General features: G+C 36.8%; 1 protein-coding gene across 1 annotated transcript; it reads right to left on the reverse strand.

The window, feature by feature from the left end:
• Nucleotides 1-18,648: 18,648 nt before the first annotated feature.
• Nucleotides 18,649-23,137, reverse strand: LOC141632839 (uncharacterized). The gene is made up of 5 exons (XM_074445349.1): nt 23,075-23,137; nt 20,984-21,142; nt 19,957-20,020; nt 19,570-19,645; nt 18,649-18,661 (listed from the first exon to the last, which is right to left on the reverse strand). The coding sequence occupies exons 1-5, from the start codon at nt 23,135-23,137 to the stop codon at nt 18,649-18,651; spliced, it is 375 nt and encodes a 124-aa protein (XP_074301450.1).
• Nucleotides 23,138-23,566: the final 429 nt, after the last annotated feature.

Below are 23,566 nucleotides of genomic sequence, written 5' to 3' on the forward strand. Positions count from 1 at the left end.
CTATGGACAAAAATTTCTACAATGTGAACTAGTTTGGTGGAGTCCTATCTCAAACCACCATTTGTAAGATATTTCTTGAACCTTTGCCTTGTATAATATTGTACATTTTAGCACTTTTTATTATAATTTCTTGCATGAGAGTAGTGAGAGAGAGTTTCCTTACATTTTTATTGAGCAAAATTTCAGAAAAAGATAAGGAGGAATGATAAAAGGGTGCAAGGGTACGATCTTGAAAAGAAAAGAAAGAAAAGTTTGAAAGGCAGCGAGGGACGCTCGTCCCGAGGGCAGGATGTTCGTCCTCAGCCTTCCTCAGGGTATTGTTTGGCGCTGACATGAAATCCAAGCGGATTATGGAGCAACACACTCGTCCAAAAAAAGACGCCCGTATTATCAGTTGGACGCTCGTCCTGTAGGACACCTGAAGAAAAATTTCGCACTTGGCTAGAATCCGAGTGGATTCAAAAGAAGACGCGTGTCTCAGTTCATCCGCTCGTCCCAAGCTTGGTACACTCGTATTTTGTCCACCCCAGCTGAAGCAGAATCCCTGGAATGAAATCCGAGCGGATTTTTGCTAAGACGCTCGGACCACCTGCAGGAAGACGCTCGTCCCGACCATAAAGACGCTCGGATTCCTGCACTTACCTCGACTAATCCGCCCGAGCCCGACCCTCAGCCGCTCGTCCCACCCCACTTTTCTATAAAAACACCCCCACCATCCCTCATTTCCTCATCTTATCTAAACCTAATCCACTCATCTTCATCTCCAAACACTCCCTTCACAACAAAAACCAACCAAGCCCTAACTTTCCCAAATCAAAAATGATGAATCTCAAGGGAAAAGCCAAGAATCTTGTTGAAGCCGCTACCAAGAAACGCAAGGGCTCATCTTCTTAATCCCCTCAAGAAATGATGCTACCAAGAAACTTCCATCCCGTGATAAGAGGAGGGGTGAAGCAACTTGAGTACTTTCCGGAGGTACTCTTCACATCCGATGACCACCGTGCTAAGTTCATCAAGTTGCTAGGTAAGCATTACGAACCGACTCAATTTATTGATACTAGGGTGTTAGAAATCCTAGGTATAAGGTACCAAACCGAAATGTTCTTTGATGGTTTGGGGATTGGGAAATTATTCCATGCCCATGAAGAGACATACCTTAGCCTTACCTTGGAATTTTTGAGTAGCCTCCGTATTGTTTCGAACACACGAAACAATATTGGTATGGAGTTCCGGTTCTGCAACCTCGACCATAGCCTATCACTTGACCAATTTGCTCAAATTTTTGGTCTTGTTGTACCAACAAGCAACATCAACAAACCCTCCGACTTTGATGTGGACCTAGTTTGGAAGGCTATTTCCGGGAGGGATTTCATTCACCAAAAACAATGCTACACCTTTGCTATTCAACAACCGGTGATTCGGATCACCAAACATTTCGTAGCCGGCACCATTAATGGGAGATATAAGCAGGATAGGTGCACTCTCCTCGATTTGACATTCCTTGAGTCCTATCTAAATGTTCGGGGGACAAGGCGATACAACTTCAATACCCCCCTTGAGGTGCTTACGAGATTCTATGATTTCTCTCAAGGGAACTCCCAACTTAAGACCTTCGTAATGGGAGGTTTAATTACTATCTTGGCTAACTACCTTTGTCCCGGGTTCAACACCCATGGGACTTACACCTCTTGAGGGTAGTACTTTGATTGATGAGGATGTCGTCTTCAACCACCACCGGTGGTGTGCCTACACTCAAAATGGGAGTGTAGAATGGTTCACAAAAGGGTGTTCCTCTATTATTCTTTAGGGGTGGAATATACCCGGTACCGACCCAAGGTTGAGCCCGTATTCACCTAGGCCGAGCTACCTTCTCGACATCCAAATCCACCCCAACCCCGCTCAAAGAGAAGAGATACCCCGCTACCCTCCACCGCCTCGTGGGATACCGGCAAGGCCCATTGCCCCGCCGTCCTATGTGCCTATCCCACCATACCCTACTCCTCATACGCCATTCGCACCACAAGTCCCCAATGCCCCGGATATGAATGATTTTATGAATCTTATGAAGAAGGTTGATCTTGGAGTACACGATGGGCGCGTCGATAACTACATGGCCCTTTATCCTCAGTACTACCAAATGGCACAACAAGGGTATATCGACCCTAATGGCCCTCACCTATCTTGGGCTGAACCACACCTTTTGTTCCTTAATCAAGGGAACCAAGCCGGGAACTTTGATGGTCAAGGTGGAGGATATTCCGGTCAAGGAGGAGGGTATGACCAAGGAGGAAGTTCTAGTAGGTATGGCTACCACCAGGATGATGATGACGAGTGAGAGATGCCTACCTCACCACCTCCATTTGTATGATACTCTTCTCTCCCTCTCTCTTTTGTATAGTGCATTGTATTTAGTTTAGCCTTCACTTGCATTTGTATTATATATCATATTGCATTCGCATTAGTTAGTTCATATAGTATAGTTGCATTGTAATATATCTCACATGATTCATGCAGATAGCTGCATATAGACTAGAATTCATGCATAGTCACTAATGGCCAATCCTATTCTTTTTTACACTAGAAATAGTGTTTAAATCGGTTTGGGGAGGTTTGATCATAGGTGACTTAAGCATTTAGCATGCATCATTTAGTGTAATGTAGATTGTATTCATTTGTTATATATGTCATATAGAATTACATTTAGTTAGAGCATGCATTCATTCATATCATATTATTGCATTTGTACTTTAATTTCCATAAAACTTCACAAATCCAAAAAATATGTACTTTCTTTTTCATTCCTACTCCTACATGTACATTGAGGACAATGTCCAAAATAAAGTGGGGGATGGGAATTTATATTCCAAAATACAAAAAATTGAGAATTTTTGAAAAATACAAAAACATGTCTTTTTGTTTCATAAACATCAAAAACCATAAAAATTTAAAAATTCCAAAAACATGTTCAGTTCCTTTGTAGTGTAGTCTTGTATATATTATTTTGTATATATTGTGTTTGTTCATCATTTTTCACATTTATCGACTATGCCACATCCGAGACATGAGGATATAGAAGACCGCATGGTATGATCTTTCCAATCTCCTTTTTCCTCTTCATGTTAATGACTATGTGGCTTTATTTTGATTGATGCGGTATAAACAATGTGAATTTAGGACTTGCCTTTAGATTATTTGGCATATTAGTTGGTAGAAGCATATGCATTAGGATGTATATATGTTAGTTGCATCATGGCATATAGATTGAATGTTAGAAAATTTTTGTGAAACCATCTATTTGGGAAGCTTGACAAGTGTATATAGGCCCTAGTAGATGCTCTTTCTTCCTAAGACTTTGCTTGTTAGAATACTTGAAAAACACCCTAGGATGTGTCATGCTAGTATCCTTTGACCCATGGATTAAGGCTTAGTCAAGAGTACCTTGTGGTGTGATAACTCCTTGGCTACCGTTTATTCCAAGGTGACCCTTGAAACCATACAACCATCATTCATCCATGTTCTACCACATTTTGTCATCAAAAAGGGAATGGGCACAAAAATTGTTAAAATTTGAGTTCAAGAATTAAAATGAAATGTCAAAAAGTTTGCAAATTGCATCAAAAGAAAAGAGGAGAAAAATTAGACTCCTATGATTCAAATATAAGGCACTCTCGTTACTAATTGGGGTGACTTTGAAAATGATCAAAAAGAAAATTCAAGAAAAAGTTGAAAGTTGTCAAGTTTTGAAATGCCAAACATCAAAGAAATGGCAAAAAAAAATGTTCTCAAAATGTCAAATGCCACAAGAAATTGGGGGAAAAAACAACTACAAAAGCAAACTCCCACATGAAACTCAAATACTATTGATCCCTTTATCCATCGTATTCATTTTTGTACATGGTAGAGAGGGGACGACCCTTCTTCTTGTCTAGGCAAGAGGGGGAATTCCGCGATCCTCCAGTGTTTCTAACACCATAGGGAGTCTATTCTTGACAAAAGCATTTAATGATTGAGGACAAAGGTACCCTAGCTTGACACAACTTGGAGGTGATTTATTGGTATCCTTCTAGGCTTAGTAGTTTGAAGAAACCACATCCATGAAGTAGTGTGTACCCTTGAATTGCTTCCCTTTTAGATAATTTTCACCACTTAGATGAGGAATGTGGCTATTCTTTTTGTAGATGCATCCATTACTTGATTTTGTGTGCTTTAATGATTGGATGTGTCGCCATTTTGGCAAGACCCACCTTGCCTTGCAAGAAGGCATCCTACCTCATGGTTGTCTTGTTGTGAGTTGAAGGGGCGGAGTGAGACCCGCTAATTTTCTCATATCGGCTATGTTAGTAGGATAGTTTAAATAAGGGTCCTAATTTTGTCACCTCTTTACTAGGGACGAACAAAGGTTCGGTTTGGGGATATTTGATGTGACCCATATTTTCGCACATTTAGTCCCCTAATTGAACCTATTTTACATACTCTTATAACATTCCATAGCCATTTTATCCGTCAAATGCTTCCTGTTTTGCTTTCCTATAGCCCTGTGCTTGTTTTGTAGGAAAGAAGACAATTAGGCGGAAATTCCCGTCTCTTGAGCTTATTTGGAAGGACATTGACGATCTTGGTTGAACGAGTGTGGAAGAAGAGGCAAGAACTAAATACCAATATTGCAAGAATAATAAGTATGCGAGAGGAAGCGTCTGCCCAGAATCCGAGCGTCCTGCTTTTATGTACGAGCGGACCATGGCGTCTTTAGCAAGGATGCTCATCTCTCCAAAATACTTACATTTCCCTACTTACAACTTAGAATTGTTAATTACTAATTTAGCCTTAGTTAACCTAATGCGGCACCACTATATATACCCCATTTGATGATAATCAAAGGGGGCTTCCACATGAGAAAATCCTCTTAGAATAGATTAGGATTAGATTAGATTAGATTACTCTTTAATCTTTCCACAAATTACACATTAATCTTTCCTTATTTATTGTTCAAGTTTGTTACATTTGGGTAATTGAAGATTATTGAGTTATTATTGGAGAATTGACAACTCTTCATCAATCAATCAAGTTCTCCTCTTTTATTCCTTGCTTTATTATTTGGATCATCTCAAATTTGGTATAATTCATTTACTCTTTACTCTTTACTCTTTATTGTTTATTTCCTTAAGCTCTTATCATAATTATACTTGTTGTAATGATTGACACCATTAATGACGTGTTTTCCATGATAATGAGTGAGTAGTTTCCTTTAGCTAGGATTAATGGGTAATTAAGGAAAACAAACATGGGGATTAATTATGCTTAATTTAATATGTCTTCATAATTAATTTGCTTGCTTGTTGTGATGTCAACCTATGCACATGTTATGTTTGATGAAATGCTAAGCCTATGAATCCTTGCATTTATAACCATATCTTATCTATTCAACTTGACTTGTAAGATATAAACCAACTCGAGTCTTGTTAGACCATGCATAGAAGTTATTAGGAGGAAAGTAAGTCGACTTGTAGGTGTTGTACAATCTAATCGATTCGGCTCCGGGACCCAACTCTTCCTAAGAACCGTAAGATATAAAACAACTCGGTTCCTTTACAACATTAATTGCTTGCAACTTTGTGAACATGTTTGTATGGTTAATTCCCATAATTCTCCTATGAACCCATGATATCCTAGTACTTTTAATCATTTGTTTACATGCTTCCTTTTATTGCTTGTTTTACTTTATTACTTTCATTAGTTTAGAACACAACTACAAACCCCATCAATTGTGACACTAGTATAAATTGAGATAGATAGACTTAGAACCCAAAGCACACCGTCCCATGGATCGACCTCGACTTAACCACTAACTAGTTGTTTTGTTGAGAATATAAATGTGTTTGATTGGGAGACACGACGACATCACCCATCAGCAAACCTATGGTGATGAATGACTGTGATATGGTGATGGCATTTTGTGTACATTACATCAAGAAGAAGTGAATTGAGTTTTTAAGTTATTTGAAGTAGTCAAAGAGTTGATTAACTTAACTACATCAGAAACAAGATTTGTGATATTGTAATACTCCGTATTTATGAGTCTCTGGGTACTCTATCGAGTAGGCCTTACTCTGTCGAGTAAGGGTGAGTTGCGTTTTAAAATAGTTTCTGACCTGTTGGGTACTCGATCGAGTAACTGGGATACTCGATCGAGTAAGGGGGCACTCGATCGAGTACCTTAGCTACTCGATCGAGTAGCCGGTTTACGGGGAGTTATTTCTCGGGTTTTGTTAATTATGCGATTAAGGTATATAATCTTTTTCGTCATTGTTCTAAACACTTTTCAAAACCTAAATTACTGTCAAGAGAGAAAGCAAAGTACGTTCTTCACTTTAATCGCATTGTTAGCAAATCCTGGAGTTTGGAAGGTCGGTTTTCATCGTTCATTATACCGTTGAGATCCTTGCGTCGAGGGTAAGACCTGTGTACCGTTTTTATGGTATTTCCTTTAAGTTGTTTAAACCCTAATATGGGAATTTGGGGGTTTTGTGTATATTGTGATTTGGTAGTGTTTATGTGTTTGTATGATAGGAGGAGGTTTTGTAGAAGAGGCTTTTTGATACAGCTGTTGAGACCGTCTGATAGTTGTGCTTTCCAGGTAGGATTTCCTACTCAGTATTAGTCCCATAATGTGATGTTGATGTGTTGTGGTTGATTGAATAATATAGTAATTGTATTGTGACGGTTTGTTGGTTGTGATTGTTTGTCTCTGGTTCTTGAGGCGTGTCCTCGGCTGAGTGGGGTCACTTGTGGGAGTGACTTCACGCCCTAGTTTCGCCCTTCGTGGAACCCGCCACGGAAGGGGATGTGCACATTAATGGACAGGGTTATCGCTCATTATGAGGAGCGGGGATTTGGTTGGTACGGCTGCGGTCACCCACTGGCAGGGCTGGTCCAGTGGACAGTCGGTGATTGAGATTGATGGGACTGATGTGATTGTGTATGTGACGGTGTGAGATATATGTTTATCGTATTGTTGATATATATATATATATATATACATATATATATATATATATATATATATATATATATATATATATAGATTGTGTGATTAGTACTGACCCCGTGTTGTTGTTTGTATAACCTGCGGTGATCCATTCGGGGATGGTGAGCAGTAATTGAGCTAGTTTGAGTTGAGTCACATGGGATTGCTGGGATGTGCCACTGTCGATGATAGAAGTCTTCCGTTGTAGCTTAGTCGTTTAATAAACTTTAAATTTAGTTGATTAGACAGTTGGTTTGAGAACTTGTACCCGTATTTTGGGATTTGGCTTGGTTTGTACTTTTCACTAAAGTTATACTTTTAAATGTTGTTTCGTTATTGTCTTATGATTATCATGCCTCGGGTAACCGAGATGGTAGTATCCTTATACCTGAGTGGTCCTGGTAAGGCACTTGGAGTATGGGGGTGTTACAGATATTGTATGGTGTAAGTTGTGATATTGTTTCGTGTAATATGTGATATTGTACAGCTTACACTAAAACAAAAAAAACAAAAAATTTGAAAAAAAAATTTCAAAAATAAATGAATTATATTCGTGATATTGTTATGTATAGTGCTGATGGGTGATGTTGTCGGGTCTCCCAATCAAACACTTTTATATTCTCAACAAAACAACTAGTTAGTGGTTAAGTCGAGGTCGATCCATGGGACGGTGTGCTTTGGGTTCTAAGTCTATCTATCTCAATTTATGCTAGTGTCACAATTGATGGGGTTTGTAGTTGTGTTCTAAACTAATGAAAGTAATAAAGTAAACAAGCAATAAAAGGAAGGATGTAAACAAATGATTAAAAGTACTAGGATATCATGGGTTCATAGGGGAATTATGGGAGTTAACCATACAAACATGTTCACAAAGTTGCAAGCAATTAATGTTGTAAGGGAACCGAGTTGGTTTATGTCTTACGGTTCTTAGGAAGAGTTGGGTCCCGGAGCCGAATCGATTAGATTGTACAACACCTACAAGTCGACTTACTTTCCTCCTAATCACTTCTTTGCATGGTCTAACAAGACTCGAGTTGGTTTATATCTTACAAGTCAGGTTGAATAGATAAGAGATGGTTATAAATGCAAGGATTCATTGGGTTAACATTTCATCAAACATAACATGTGCATAGGTTGACATCACAACAAGCAAGCAAATTAATTATGAAGACATATTAAATTAAGCATGATTAATCCCCATGTTTTTTTCCCTTAATTACCCATTAATCCTATCTAAAGGAAACTACTCACTCATTATCATGGAAAACATGTCATTAATGGTGTCAATTATTATAACAAGTATAATCATGATAAGAGCTTAAGGAAATAAACAATAAAGAGTAAAGAGTAAAGGAATTATACCAAACTTGAGATGATCCAAATAATAAAGCAAGGAAAAAAAGAAGAGAACTTGATTGATTGATGAAGAGTTGTCAATTCTCCAATAATAACCCAATAATCTTCAATTACCCAAAAGTAACAAACTTGAACAATAATTAAGGAAAGATTAATGTGTAATTTGTGGAAAGATTAAAGAGTAATCTAATCTAATCTACTCCTAATCTATTCTAAGAGGATTTTCTCATGTGGAAGCCCCCTTTGATTATCATCAAATGGGGTATATATAGTGGTGCCTCATTAGGTTAACTAAGGCTAAATTAGTAATTAACAATTCTAAGTTGTAAGTAGGGAATTGAAAGTATTTTGGAGAGATGAGCATCCTTGCTAAAGACGCCATGGTCCGCTCGTACACAAAGGCAGGACGCTCGGATTCTGGGCAGGTAGGACGAGCGGCTGAAGGTCGGGACGCTCGAATTGTTGGGGCACTGGACGAGCGTCTTGAAGCTTTGGATGCTCGGATTGCTGTTCAAAACGCTTCCTCTCGCATACTTCTTATTCTTGCAATATTGGTCTTTAGTTCTTGCCTCTTCTTCCACACTCGTTCAACCAAGATCGTCAATGTCTATGAACTATGATCAGTCTAGATCATGATGAATGATAGAGAATGATGAGAGAGATAAGAGAAGAGAAGGAAGTGAACGAATGAAAGAATTGAATGATGTATTCTGTTGAATTGAATTATTGCAACTAATTACATGATAGGTATATATATAGGTAGTTAGATAAGTCGGTTATTCTAACAACCCTAACAACCTATAATACTAACAACCTATATTCCACATCCCCCCCTCAAGATGGAACATCTTGGTACAATTTAAGCCCTAATTTGGCAACAAAGAAATGATGCTCCTGTTTTCCAAGAGCTTTAGTCATCAAGTCTGCCAATTGCAGTCCACTCCTAACATGCTAAGTATACAAGAACCCCTCCAGCTGCTTGTCACGAACAAAATGATAGTCTATATTTAAGTGTTTGGTCCGTTCATGAAAGACGGGATTCATTGCTATGTGCTGTGCAGCTTTATTATCGCAATACAAAGGTATTGGCAGTTTGATTTTTACTCTGACATCTCTGAGTAACCCTGCCAACCAAACCAATTCACTGGTTGTATAGGACATACTTCGATATTCTGCTTCTGCAGAACTCTTGCTAACCGTCACTTGTTTCTTGGTTTTCCATGAAACCAGTGAGTCCCCTAGAAATATACAATAGCCACTTAACGACCTACAGCTTGATGCACATGAGCCCCAATCAGTATCACTGTAGGCCTGTAATGTAAGGGATGCAGTAGATGGATAAAAGAGTCCAGCATTAACTATCCTTTTGAGATATTTTAGCAAATGTTGTGCTGCTTGATAGTGAGGTTCTCGTGGCTGACTTAGAAACTAGCTTAAATGTCTGTACACTGTAAGCTATGTCCGGCCTAGTAAGACTGAGGTAGAGTAGCCTTCCTACAAGCCTTCTGTAGACTTCAGGATCAGATAGAAGCTCACCTTGATCAATAGCAAGCTTTAAACCCTTCTGCATAGGAAATGATGCCACTTTACAATCCTCAAAGCCTGCATCTTTAATGATGTCCAGAACATACTTCCTTTGGTTCAACATTATACCAGATTCATTTCTAGCAATCTCCAGTCCCAAAAAGAACCTCATTTCACCCAAATCCTTAATGGTGTACTTAGAATGCAAGGCTGTTTTCAATGAATCCAAGGCTTCTAGATCATCTCCAGTTAGAAGAATGTCATCTACATACACTAATACCAATGCCAATTTGTTGGTCAGAGGATTCTGGAGAGTAAAAAGAGAATAGTCCTGCTTAGATTGCACATAACCTTGTTGAACCAAAAATTTTGATGATTCCTGGTTCCATTGCCTTGATGCCTGTTTCAGGCCATACAAGGACCTTAGAAGCCTACAAACTTGTCCTTTTTTTGCCTTAGTATAGCCCATGGGAGGCTTCATGTAAACCTCTTCATCAAGATACCCGTGAAGAAAGGCATTATTAACATCCAATTGAAAAAGAGGCCATTTCCTTATAGCTGCAACTGCTAGTAAAGTTCTAACAGTAGTGAACTTAGCAACAGGAGAAAATGTGTGCTTATAGTCTTTATCCTTTATCTGATTGAACCCTTTTGCTACAAGCCTAGCCTTGAACCTCTCCACAGTTCCATCTGCTCTATGTTTAATCTTGTATACCCACTTACTACCTATAGCTTTCTTATCTTTAGGTAGATCAGTTAATATCCAAGTGTTATTCTTCTCAAGTGCCAATAATTCCTGGTCCATGGCAGCTATCCATCTTGAATCTTTACTAGCTTGACTATAGTAACTGGGCTCAAGCTCTTGAATAACATTAGACAGTGATAAAATGTAGCTTGGGTCAAAATTATCAAGCTGTTTAATCACAGCTGTATGCAGAGCTGTGGAGACAGATGGACAATGATATCCAGATAATCTGCTGGATGTCTTTCTTGTCCTGCTGGATCTCCTAACATCAAGAAGACCTGAAGAAGGGACAGACTGTACAAACATATCTCCACTGCCAGATGGTGGTTTACTAGATAAAACTTGAGGAGAACTTTTATGTGTAGTATTGCTAGCAGTCTGAGCATTAGGACTAACTATATTATGTGATAGAACAATGTGTGATTCCTTTATAATGTCAAGATCAGAAATAAAATCAGTAGAAAAATGCTGAACATTTTCAGTTTTGAAAGGAAAATATTGTTCATAAAACACAATAACATCCCTATTGACAAAGACATCATGTGTCTCTAAATCATAGAGTTTGTAACCCTTTTAAGCAGGGGGATAACCAATAAAGAGACATTTTCTGGCTTTGGGCATGAATTTATCTCTGACAGTAATAGGTCTAGTAGCATAACATAAAGACCCAAAGACTCTTAATTCATCATAAACTTGTTTAGTATGAAATAATAGCTCATGAGGGGTCTGCCAATTTAAAACAGAAGATGGTAACTTGTTAATCAAATATGTAGCAGTCAATAAACAGTCACCCCAGAACTTAATAGGTAGTTGAGCATGAAACCTAAGAGCTCTAGCTGTTTCTAACAGGTGTCTATGCTTTCTTTCCCCCCTCCCATTCTGTTGAGGTCTGCCAACAATGCTCCTTTGATGAATAATACCTTTAGAAGCAAAGTAATCATGACACTGTGTTTGAAAGAACTCAGTTCCATTATCAGATCTTATGACTTTTATCTTAGCATTAAATTGTGTCTCTACTAGATTTACAAAGCTAATAATTAGACTAGGAACCTGTGTCTTTTGTTGAACCAAAAAAGTCCAGGTACTCCTGGAGTAATCATCCAGAACAGTCAAGAAAGAATGAGCACCAGTCCTATCAGACTGTTATATGGCCCCCATAAATCCATATGCACAAGATCAAAACATTTTGTAGCATGTGAAAGACTTCTATGAAAAGGCAAAGAATGATGCTTGACCAGGATACAAGTTTCACAAAACATTTTATTAACTCTTTTCATCAGAATAGGATTTACATGCTTGAGTTTTTCTACAGATGAATGACCAAGCCTAGAATGAAAAAGATCTACATTTATTTGCTGACCAGCATTAGATGTATTTAAGCTAGTCGTATTACATTCTTTGGTACTAACAGAATGCCTAAGAATGTATAAATCTCCAGTTCTTTTACCAATTGCAACAGTAGTATTACTTGAAGGGTCCTGAAACAAACAATTGTCATCTGACAATATAACAAGCAATTTAGATCTGGAAATTAACTTGCCAACAGATAAGAGATTAGGTTTGAAATCAGGATTAAGTAATACATCATACAGAACAATATGGTGAGTCAAATAAACTGTTCCAGTTTTATAAACTGGTTTCAATGTGCCATCAGGTAAAGCTACAAACAATGGTTGTGTCAAAGAAACAACATCATGTAAGATGGAAGCATCTGAAGTCATATGGTCAGATGCTCCAGTGTCAATCACCCAGTCTTTGTAAAAGTAAAAACCATAATTAACAGAAGAACAGGAAGGAGAGATACCTGCAAAATGGCTATAAGCCCGAGAGTTAGGTTCATCAAGTATGAGAAGAAGGAGCTTTGTCGGACAATGCCTGAAGAACCTTAGTCATGACAGAGTTAACAATACCTTGCACAATATCAGGTGAAACTTGTGAAACCTGAGAATTTTGAGAAGCATGAGAAGCACCAGCAGACTGTAAAGCAGCCTGAGGACCTGGTAAAGACATGCCAGGTGTATTATAACCAAAAGATGTGGGATAAAAGAAACCCCCATTCTGAGAAATAGGACCACAGACATGTGTATATTCAGCATCCTGGTTATGGCAAGCTACTGCATTATTTGCAGGTTTAGGAATATCTTGTTTAACAGTGCCAACAGAATTAGCAGCTTTCTTGGCTTGCTTTGCTTTCCAAGCCTTGAATTTGTAACAATGCTCGATAATGTGTCCCTTAATGTCACAAAACAAGCAAGTCTGAAGTTGAAAACAATCTTCAGTCTTATGATTTGATTTACCACACTGAGCACATGGAATAACAAACTGCCCAAGAGTATTAGCCTGACCAGAATTGTCCTTAGAACGCTTGCCCTTTGCATTATCTTCAGCAGATTTGTGATTACCAAATCTCTTCTTGGCAGCATAGGCAACAGTCTCAAGAACAGTAGCATTGTTGCTATCATTAATGGATTTTTGCCTTTCAATCTTTTGCAAAATTCCTAAAGCACGGTTTATGGGAGGAAGGGGTTCCATAGACAACAAAGAGGATTGAACTTGTTCATAACCACCATGTAAACCCATCAACAGTTGAATCAACTTGGATTGGGTCTCCCTTTCTACCAACCGTTTGAACATATTGCAGGTACATTGAGACATAATCCCGCAAGTGCATTGAGGCACAGGATCCATGTGATCAATGTTTTCCCATAATCCCTTGATTTTGCCATAATAGTCAAACAAAGAGGCGTTTTCTTGTTTTATATTAGCAAGTTCTTTCTTTAACTCATACAATTCTAGCACATTTAGCTGACCAAAACGCTCAACTAATTCAGACCAAAGATGCTTAGATGACTAAGTATATTGAAAATTATCTTGCAAAGTCATAATCATAGAATTCTTGATCCATCTAGAAACAAGTATATCACAACGAATCCAAGCATTATACCTTTTATCAGACTTGTCAGGAAGTTGGAATTCACCAGAAATAAAACAAATCTTGTTTTTGGAGAGAAGAGCCTGAATTATGTCTCGCTGCCATTGACGAAAATTAGAACCATCAAACAGAGTCTCGGACAGCTTCAACCCAGGCTGATCATTTGGTGATAGAAAAAATGGATCATCGAGAGGAGAGTATAGAGAATCATGAACAGATTGAGAATTTGTTTCAGGTTGTGACATGATTATGATTATGTATTTGAGATAAAAAATTCAAAGAATGTATTCAAAGATTTAACAATGAATATGTTTGTTGATTGTTGCGGAAGCGTTTGATTGGATCTTTTAAACCACTGATACCATATGAACTATGATCAGTCTAGATCATGATGAATGATAGAGAATGATGAGAGAGATAAGAGAAGAGAAGGAAGTGAACGAATGAAAGAATTAAATGATGTATTCTGTTGAATTGAATTATTACAACTAATTACATGATAGGTATATATATAGGTAGTTAGATAAGTCGGTTATTCTAACAACCCTAACAACCTATAATACTAACAACCTATATTCCACAATGTCCTTCCAAATAAGCTCAAGAGACGAGAATTTCCGCCTAATTGTCTTCTTTCCTACAAAACAAGCACAGGGCGATAGGAAAGCAAAATAGGAAGCATTTGACGGATAAACTGGCTATGGAATGTTATAATAGTATGCAAAATAGGTTCAATTAGGGGCCTAAATGTGCGCAAATATGGGTCACATCATCTGCCTAAGAACATCATAAAAGAGAAGAGCATATTTAGAGGCCCAATGTAAATAATCTTGAATATTTATGGGTACCTGTATGGATAGGTGAACGTGTCAATTAGTAGCCGCAAATTTCTTATCCTAAAGCACAACACCTACATGCTAATTATACCTTCTAACCCCTTGTCTTATCTTCTAGTCTTACATACAATATTCAGCACTACAACTTCTTTTTATTTTGTCATAGCCACGGACAAGCTAGTTAATATCAATCTCATATCTGAAAAACTATAATTCACGCGGTGGATCTCGAATTATATAACCGCTTTTGTTCCATGTAGGTGATACAAAACAATACAACGGATTTTATAAAACAATATCACACGTTATACTAAACAATATCACAATTTACATTAAAAAAAATCGGGAAAAAAAATTCGATTTTTTTTTAAAGTATAAGTTGTGATATTGTTTAATAGAACGTGTGTTATTGTATTATGGACTCACGGACTCAAAAAGATAGGGTGGACTCATGTGATCCTAATTATATATATAGGCAAGATCCGGTGAGTCCACCTATATTTTTGAGTCCCATGAGTCCACTTATGTATCACACGTTGTACACAATAATATCACGAATTGAATAACAATATAGTAGTGTTTTTTTCAGATCTATGGTGGGGAGAATTATATTGATTGACTGCTACTCCAAAATATAACAATCGCAAAAGTTTGATACCTGAGGAACAGGAAGAGCAACAGCGAGATAAACAAAAAAAGCCATTCTTAAGGTAATCTAGTGCAATCTGCAACCAGTGGTATCTTTGAACCAAAAAGAATTGACAACTTACACCGAGGCAACTAGCAAAGGCGGGATCTTTGAACATGGGTGGCATGCAGGATATCAGTGCATCAAAAGCTCTGCAAGAAAATAAAAAACGGTCTCCTAATAAGCCTAAACAGTAACATCATAATCAAAGAAATATCCACCACTCAGATCACTTAACCGACTTTAAATTTTCTGAAAGTCGAAGGTAGCATGTAATAATATGCTTCAGCAACCAAGAACAAGGCTCTTCTTGTTCAGACAATGCAGCAACCATATTAGCTAGAACTCTTCCAAGTTCAAAAAACCGATCCGCGGTAGTACATATGTAATCCGATCCCACATCATCCACAAGAATCTTCTAGACAATAAATGTAGCTACCTGGCAGGGCAGAAGGATAGCATAACTCGAAGTTGCATCGTAAATAAGACTGAACAAGCAAATGAGATGTGTCAATCCAAAACATATCATGCATTCCTGCCATGCGATAATAATATTAAGAAGTCCCAACACATTTTGGGGTCCAAGTGTCGTGTTTATCCTAAAGTCCAGTGAAGTGGTAAACCATCACTCTTTTTAAGTGATGAACTATAAAGTAGAAATAAATTTATGAATAAAATCCACTCCTTGTAAAACATAATATAACCCATGATATTGTTTAGTACAACCGGTGGTATGGTTTAGTATAAGGTGTGATATTGTTTTGTATAACTTGTGATACTCTTTTACTGGACTCACAGACTCAGATACAATATCACAGGTTATACTAAACAATATCACAGCTTAGACTTAAAAAAAAATAAAAATAAATAAAAATAAATAAATAAAAAATTATTCATAAAAAAAACGTGATATTTTTGTGTAGAGCGTGTGATACATAAGTGGACTCACGGGACTCAAAAAGATAGGGTGGACTCATGTGATCCTAATTTTATATAGAGGCCGGATCCGTTGAGGCCGTTAATTATGGCGAGGCGGCCGGCCTCACCAAATTACTTCATGGTTTTTTGAACCCTGGACTTAATTTTGTGAATCCTAGACCCGATTTTGTTAATCTAATTCATAAACAAGTGACATTGGACATATATTAACATTGATAAATATACTATAATCGTATATTTATATTTGTTCATCTATGTGGGACTCGAACCCACACCTTGCGCAATAGCATATTGCTCAACCTTTTGAGCTAATAGATGATAAGTACAAATAGTGCATCAACAAATAACAAACACATGAAACATGATACATCAACCTCATATAGTTATTTCTTACTAGGAAATTAACCAATTTAAGTCCTAAGTTCACATAACCGGGTCCAAGCTTCACAAAGTCAAGTCTAGATTTCACAAAATCAAGCCTATGTTTGACAAAATCAAGTTTCACAAAATCAGGTGTAAGGTTCACATAATCTAGTCCAAGCTTCACAAAATCAAGTCCAGGTTTCACAAAATCAGGTCTATGGTTGCCAAAATCAGGTTTCACATAATTAGGTCTAGGGTTCACATAATATACTCCAAACTTCACAAAATCAAGTCCAGGTTTCACAAAATCAGGTCTATGTTTGAACCTTATTTTATGAATCTTGGACCTAATATTGTGAATCTTGGAGCTACTCTTGTGAATCCTGGACCTAATTTTGTGAACCCTGGACCTAATCTTGTAAATCTTGGACTTGATTTTGTGACGAGGCTAATCTTGTGCATGCTGGACTTGATTTTATGAATCTAGGACCCAATTTTGCGAAACTGGGTCTTTATTTTGTGAATTTAGGACATGATTTTGTGAATCTCATTCAAAATCAATGTTAAAGAATAGCCACACCAGCCACACTCATTTTTCACCATCATCGAAATGTAAGGACTAAGTGAAGATCAAACCAAGGATTACCTCTTGTGCCTCCATAGTGAGGTTGAGTGCCCCAAAATTCCTCACGCAACCTGATAATAGGTTCAGTGTGCGCCCATAGCCTTGGCTTGTGGATCCTTGGCCTATTACCCGTCGAGGAAGAAAAGACAAAAGAGCATTACCTTCAAAATGACTGTTAAACAATAGCATATACAAGTATAATAGTGTCGCATGTGATTTATACATTACTGCACAATGGATTGCTCGTAATAACAAAAATGAATTTGTTATATTTTGTCTAATTATGTTCTGAATTTGTACATGCAGCAGTTTCAGACATCATTCTTTTGCTGTATATATCAATTCGCAACTGTATATTCAACTTCATATTTTTCATAATGCAATGAAAATATCAGAGAAAATTTACTGTAATGTATCAACTACAGAAGATTAGTAAACTCAAAAGTGAATATCTATGAATTTTCAGAATGCAATGAGAAAATTGCTAAATATATCACTGCAAAAGCAACAGTCGGACTGTAACTTGTGAATTGTGATAAGATGTCTTATTTACATTTACTTTGCTAGCTTGGAAAATATCAGAGAAAAGAACAATCCAACTTTTCAAAGTACGCGAGGAGAATTTTAAAGTAAGGAATAAAATATTAACACAATACGCTACAATACATCGTCTGGTCATGGATTGATTGTTAACACTGGCTAGTTATAAACAAGTTTCATTTCTGTGCAGACGATCAGCATTTCAAATTTGTTCAATGAGTAATGTGAACATCTCGAAGTAAGTGATGAGCCGGATTAACAATCATACATCCTTCTTCCAACTAAATTAACTTGACTCACTAATTAATGATGTGAGAATTACCAAAGATAGACAAATTCGCCAGCATCTCAAATACATAAACAAGAATCACAAGAAACAATTATAATGGAAATAATTCTCCTAATCACCGTTTTATCAATCTATTCAGCAAATTTTTGTCATACTGAAAATCTATAACATTGAACATACTAATTACGCTTCAAACTTGAAGAGAAAATTAAATGAAAAGCAATAATCATCACAACGAGAGAAGACGGAAGGAAAAGTACGGATAAATTGAAACCACAAACTATTGATTCGAAAGTACCTGAGTTAATAGCGGATGGCGATTCACGAAGTGAAGATCACTATTAATGGCGATCGAAAGCTCACCTTTCTTACCTATTTAAGTACCTGAGTTAATGTCGGAGAAGTGATACAAACATTATTCTGACGAAATCCAGTACATTAAACACGAAATCTAAAGATAAAATCAATCGAAAACTGATTAAAATCATAATAAAATTGTATGGTCGAATAGTACTTACCCATACGAATGCCTCCAGGAATCATGGCTGACACATCTCCAGGAACAGTATTCTTACTAGCTGCAATATGAACTGCTTCCATGACCTTTTTCAACCAGTGATCCATCTCCAGGAATTATGTTTCTCCAGGAGCACGTTAAGGTGAATCACCTGGAGGTTCATAAACCACTGAATGTTCTTAAGGCTTACATTTCAGCAATTGTTTGCAACGATAAAATCTTACATGTACGTTTTTCATCATGAGCAGCATAGTGTAAGCAAAGTTTGTTTTAGTCTTTCAACCTGCAAATAAAAGAAAATATTAGTGCAAATGCAAATATTAGAAGATGAGCAACTCATGCAGACAGTAAACATATCAAGTATTAAATATAAATTAGCTGCAGTTAATCAAAGATTAGTTAAATACGAGCTAAGCTAAAACTATGAAGGTAATTCAAACACAATGTTGAAGGGAGAGGGTGACAGGTGATGGCCTGGAGAGAGATTCATTTTTTGTTGAATTTTCATTGAAAAATATTAAAAGCTTCAAGGCACTCGTCCATCCCACTGCTAGAGGTTTAAGATTATCTTCTCTGGCTCCACAATCAGTACACATAATTAACACCTTCAAAAAGAGCTTGAACTTTAAGGGATATTCCGTAAAAAAAAAAACGATGATGTTGTCCCATAAACTCATAAACTTCTAACTCAACAGTTCTAAACGGCCTCAAAATAGAGTATTTGTATAGCACGAAGCTGTCAAATATTTAACAAGAGATATACTCCGTAGAGAATAGACTAAGAGATGCATTACAAAAAACAGATTCATACACGAGTGAAGGTTTGAGGTGCAGTATGAGGTGTAGATGAATACTGGTGCACCACTTTTACCGTCAGCTCTTGGAAATTCAATCCGGCAAAATTATGAAGACAAATATGTTGTAACCATTAAACACACTTGCTCGTGAGCATTATAATTCCTGAGTCTTGCACTTTGATCAGTATATTTTAATCAAAATTTAATAATGTCATTACTTAAGCGACCAACAACGTTCATTGCCCTACCAATAAGTCAATCAGAACTATTACTAATCAAGGATATTATAGTCTTCTTAGGTATTTCCTGAAACTCTTTCAGTTTTAGTCGCTGATTCTCCTTCTGAAGCCGGTTTTATGTCAAACATAAATTATTTATATTGTTAACATGATACCTGAGATGATTACATAGAAGTTCCATCCAAGGCTCATTCCTCAAATACTCGCCCAACATTAATACACCATCCGCCACTGCAGTTTATAAGAAAGCAATATCAGTTAAGATCATTCATAGAATATTGACCCACAATAAATAATGTACGAATCTTCAGGAATTATATAAAAGCTTTAGTTCTCTTTGACAATGGTTAACAATCGCCTTTCACAGAATTTGTATCTACACACTTCAACCTTTAGAGAATAGGATTTTAGAGAGGCGTATGTTTTCTATATGTTTATCTAGGAGCACGTTAAGGTGCATCACCAGGAGGCTCATAAACCACTGAATGTTCCCAAGGCCTACACCTCAGCAATTGTTTGCAACGATAAAATCTTTCATGTACGTTTTTCATCCTGGGCAGCATAGTCCTTGTCCAGTGTAAGCAAAGTTTTTTTTATTTTTCCAACCTGCAAACAAGAGAAAATATTAGTAACAGCAGCCACTGACGATAGGTTGACCTTGTAAATCTGATCAATAAAACCATACTACGGACAATGAAATGAATATGTGGACTGGACTATGGACAACAGAACTAGCGAAGAAAATCGTTCCTGACTTTACATCTATGAACTTTACTCAAGCCAACACGTGACTGGGAGATACAAAACACGGATGTTCACTAATCTACACCATGCTTCAGAGTTCGGACTCACCTTCTTACACAACCATGCTAAGACCTTAGAATCATCCAGCCTGAAGAACTTTGTAGATCCAATTTCCGCGAACACAAGAAAAAGGATATCCAGTATATAAAATCATTGCAATAATCTGGGTAGCTAAGCAAAAGGGAGTAATACAGGGTAAAGTTACATAAATTTAGATCTTTGAATGTGACAAAAATTGAATACACTTCAACTTCACTTTGGCCTCTTATCGATTAGACACTCCTCTTAGTATGATATGATGACCCTTGACACGATACAACAGTTCCAACATTTCATATAGGCTGAAAACATGTTTATTTTGCTGTCACAAAACAGCCCCGTTTGACACAAGCCTAAGGCGAAACTTACAGCCTAACTATGTAACACTGATTTACTGTTATTAAACCACCAAGGACAGATTCTCCAAAAACTCCTCAACAGCTACCCAACAAAGTTCAACAATTTGATAGCATAAAAGTCCACCATGAAATTTTAAGTTCAGTTATAGGGAGAAACGAAAGTCATGTGGTATTTCAAATGCTAATGTTGGTATTAGTGAACCCTCCACATTTGTCAGTAACAATTCAGAATATAACTCAGATCATTTTTTCAATTTACTAGACATTAGAAAAAGATTGAAATGCTAATGCAAAAATGAATGAAATAATCTGATCATATGTAAAATGAAAATATACAACATCACAGTGTAATGGCAGGTGAACAAACAGTACGTGAAATAACAGGCTTGTTCAGGGAATGACCTTTAACTTCACAAACAATGCACATTGATTTCTCAGAGATTCCCAACAAATGATGATACCGAGGATAACCATCAAGAAACATAATCTCATCTAATTGTCTGAATTTCCCTGGATCTTCTCCCTTCTGCATCCACAACAAACGCAAATAAAAGTTAAATAAAGATGAGTAACAGATGAATATATAAATCAAGAAACGGAGAAAGGCAGTCAAACATCAATCACAAACATAATTTTATCCCAGTAACAAGTTCCTATTACAATGGCTAGTAATATGCACATTAAAAGTCGAGAGGTCATTTAACAAAAGAATGAGGTACAAATCAAAACGAAAAAAAAAATGAATGGAATGGCGCCATAATGGATAAAAATCAAAAGCTGTTATTATTTACATCTGAAACTATTATATACATTAGGCTAACAGCAATACTACCATAGTTGAGCTTGAATTTTACGAATTAATTAAGTCGATTGAAAGTTAGTGTGAAAAATACGGAATGAAAGGTCAGCGATAATGGCGAAGACGAGATTAATCGAAAAGACGGAATGAATGAAGATTTCCACTCAAATCTATCAAAACCTCCATAAACAAGAACGAAAATCAGTAATTAAACTATTTGATTGAGAATTTAACAAAGTAAATAAATTGATCGAAAATTATTGTGAAGAATGAGGAATAAAATCGGGATGAATCGAAATGAAAAGTAGGTGATTGAAATTACCTAACTTCCGGATGTTAATGGAGGTCAAAAAGCTTAGTGATAATGGTGGACGGAAGCTCAGCGATAAAATGGCGTTGAAATCTGAGTGAATGGCGAAGACGGAGCTCTGAAGAATGGCGAAAACGGAGCTCATATGAATGGCGAAAACGGTGCTCAGATGAAGACGAGATAAAGTGAGAGAGAGAGTGAGGGTGAGTAAATGATTTTGTTTGAGAGAAAAGGTGCGGTTAGTTAGGAATTATTAAGGGGACATGTGTCAATATCAGGTGCATCTGTAATATTTAGATCTAACGATTTAGAATGGATACAGCTACCTCACCCTAAGAAGGGTGCCTTACTTGATTCAATTTCTATATATATATATATATATATATATATATATATATATATATATATATATATATATATATATATAGGGCCGGTGAAAACCACTAGTATAATGAGAACAGTGAGAACCACTCATAGCCATTAGATGTCTAATAATACGGACGGCTGACATTACCTTAGCCAAAATTAAAATCAAACGCGCATCATCGCCAAACCCTCTCATCCTATATTATAATAATAGATTATTTAACCAAATTATGTTTTCTCTCAAATTTCCTTCTCTCTCCCCATCATCAAACTACTTCCTCAAATTGAAGAACAAGCTTCAATATTCTACTGCTTCCTTCATCAATGGAGATCCAAATTGAACCATGTTTCACTGTCCATCAATATTCGATGAGGTTTGTTTAATTTCTCTATTAATTTCACTTAATTTCGAGTTTATGTGTTTCGAATCTGTTAATTTATCAACAAATTCGGATTGATGAATTGTTGATTCGAGTTTATATACATATAATTAGGGTGCTAAATTAATTTAGGGTTGGGAGAAATTGATAAATTAGCTCAATTGTTTCGAATTTGTTAAATCGTCAAATTTTCACATATTGAAGTTCAAGAGCTTATGCCAAATTTTTAAAATTGATTATGTTTTTAAGCTAAATTGACTTTCAGTAAATTAGGTTTCATAGGCATTAAAATCTGAAAACTAGGCCTTATTCCATCATTGTCTGTAATTATGAGTCCTCGTTCTATCTTATTATTATATTGAGATAGATTTTTAACAAGTTTGCTTAGGTTTTTCATTAGCATAGTCCTCAATTTTCTCGCTTCTCCATCTCCAATGAAGTAAAGCAAGACATTTGGTAGGGAATTGTTTACTTGCTTTATATGAAAACAAAACCTAGACTTTTACTTACTTTATCAAATCGCCATTTCTCTGCCTCTTCATTTTCATTTTCCAGTAACTTTCATCCATTTCTGATTCATGGTTGCGGGGGTATAGCTAGCACCAGCTGGGGCAATGCGTCCATGTCCAGTCCACTGTCGCAGAGGATAACCAGAGTTCTTACCATGATTGATCCTACTAAGGGAGATACTGTTCCGGTCGATGGTGAGCTCGTTCCGTCTTCTCTTGCTTTTATTTCTCCTATTCTTCGAGTTGCTAAAGAAGTCGAAAGATAAAACCTTATGGTTGCTTATTTATGTACTCCACGTATCTATCCTTTACTCTTTACTATTTTTGTTAGGGATGAAAGTAACATTGTTTTTCTGATTTTATGGTACCTACTATGTCAACCAGGCCGGTTCCATGCTTTTGAGAAGGCTTATAAGACATATCCCACATCAACTGGAAGAGGGGTTCGTCAATTTAAGATCTATTCATAGAAATTTACTCTGTTATTTGGGGTATGTAGTTGTTATTTTTCGTGTATCTACTGCATATTTTGATGCACCTAAGCTTATTTCTAAATACGTAGTAATAATTTTGACAAAGAGTGTTT

The sequence above is a fragment of the Silene latifolia genome, chromosome Y, assembly GCF_048544455.1.
Source record: "Silene latifolia isolate original U9 population chromosome Y, ASM4854445v1, whole genome shotgun sequence".
In the NCBI taxonomy this organism is placed as follows: domain Eukaryota; kingdom Viridiplantae; phylum Streptophyta; class Magnoliopsida; order Caryophyllales; family Caryophyllaceae; genus Silene; species Silene latifolia.

Bases quoted from the DNA above. Each gene is read 5' to 3' on its own strand.
- LOC141632839 (XM_074445349.1), bottom strand. From the start codon at position 23,137: ATGGTAAGAACTCTGGTTATCCTCTGCGACAGTGGACTGGACATGGAC. The intron at 21,143-23,074 runs GTGCTAGCTATA...TTGTGGATGCAG, and splicing joins TGGACGCATTGCCCCAGCTG to AAGGGAGAAGATCCAGGGAA. The intron at 19,646-19,956 runs GTACATGAAAGA...TATAAACTGCAG, and splicing joins TGCTGCCCAGGATGAAAAAC to TGGCGGATGGTGTATTAATG.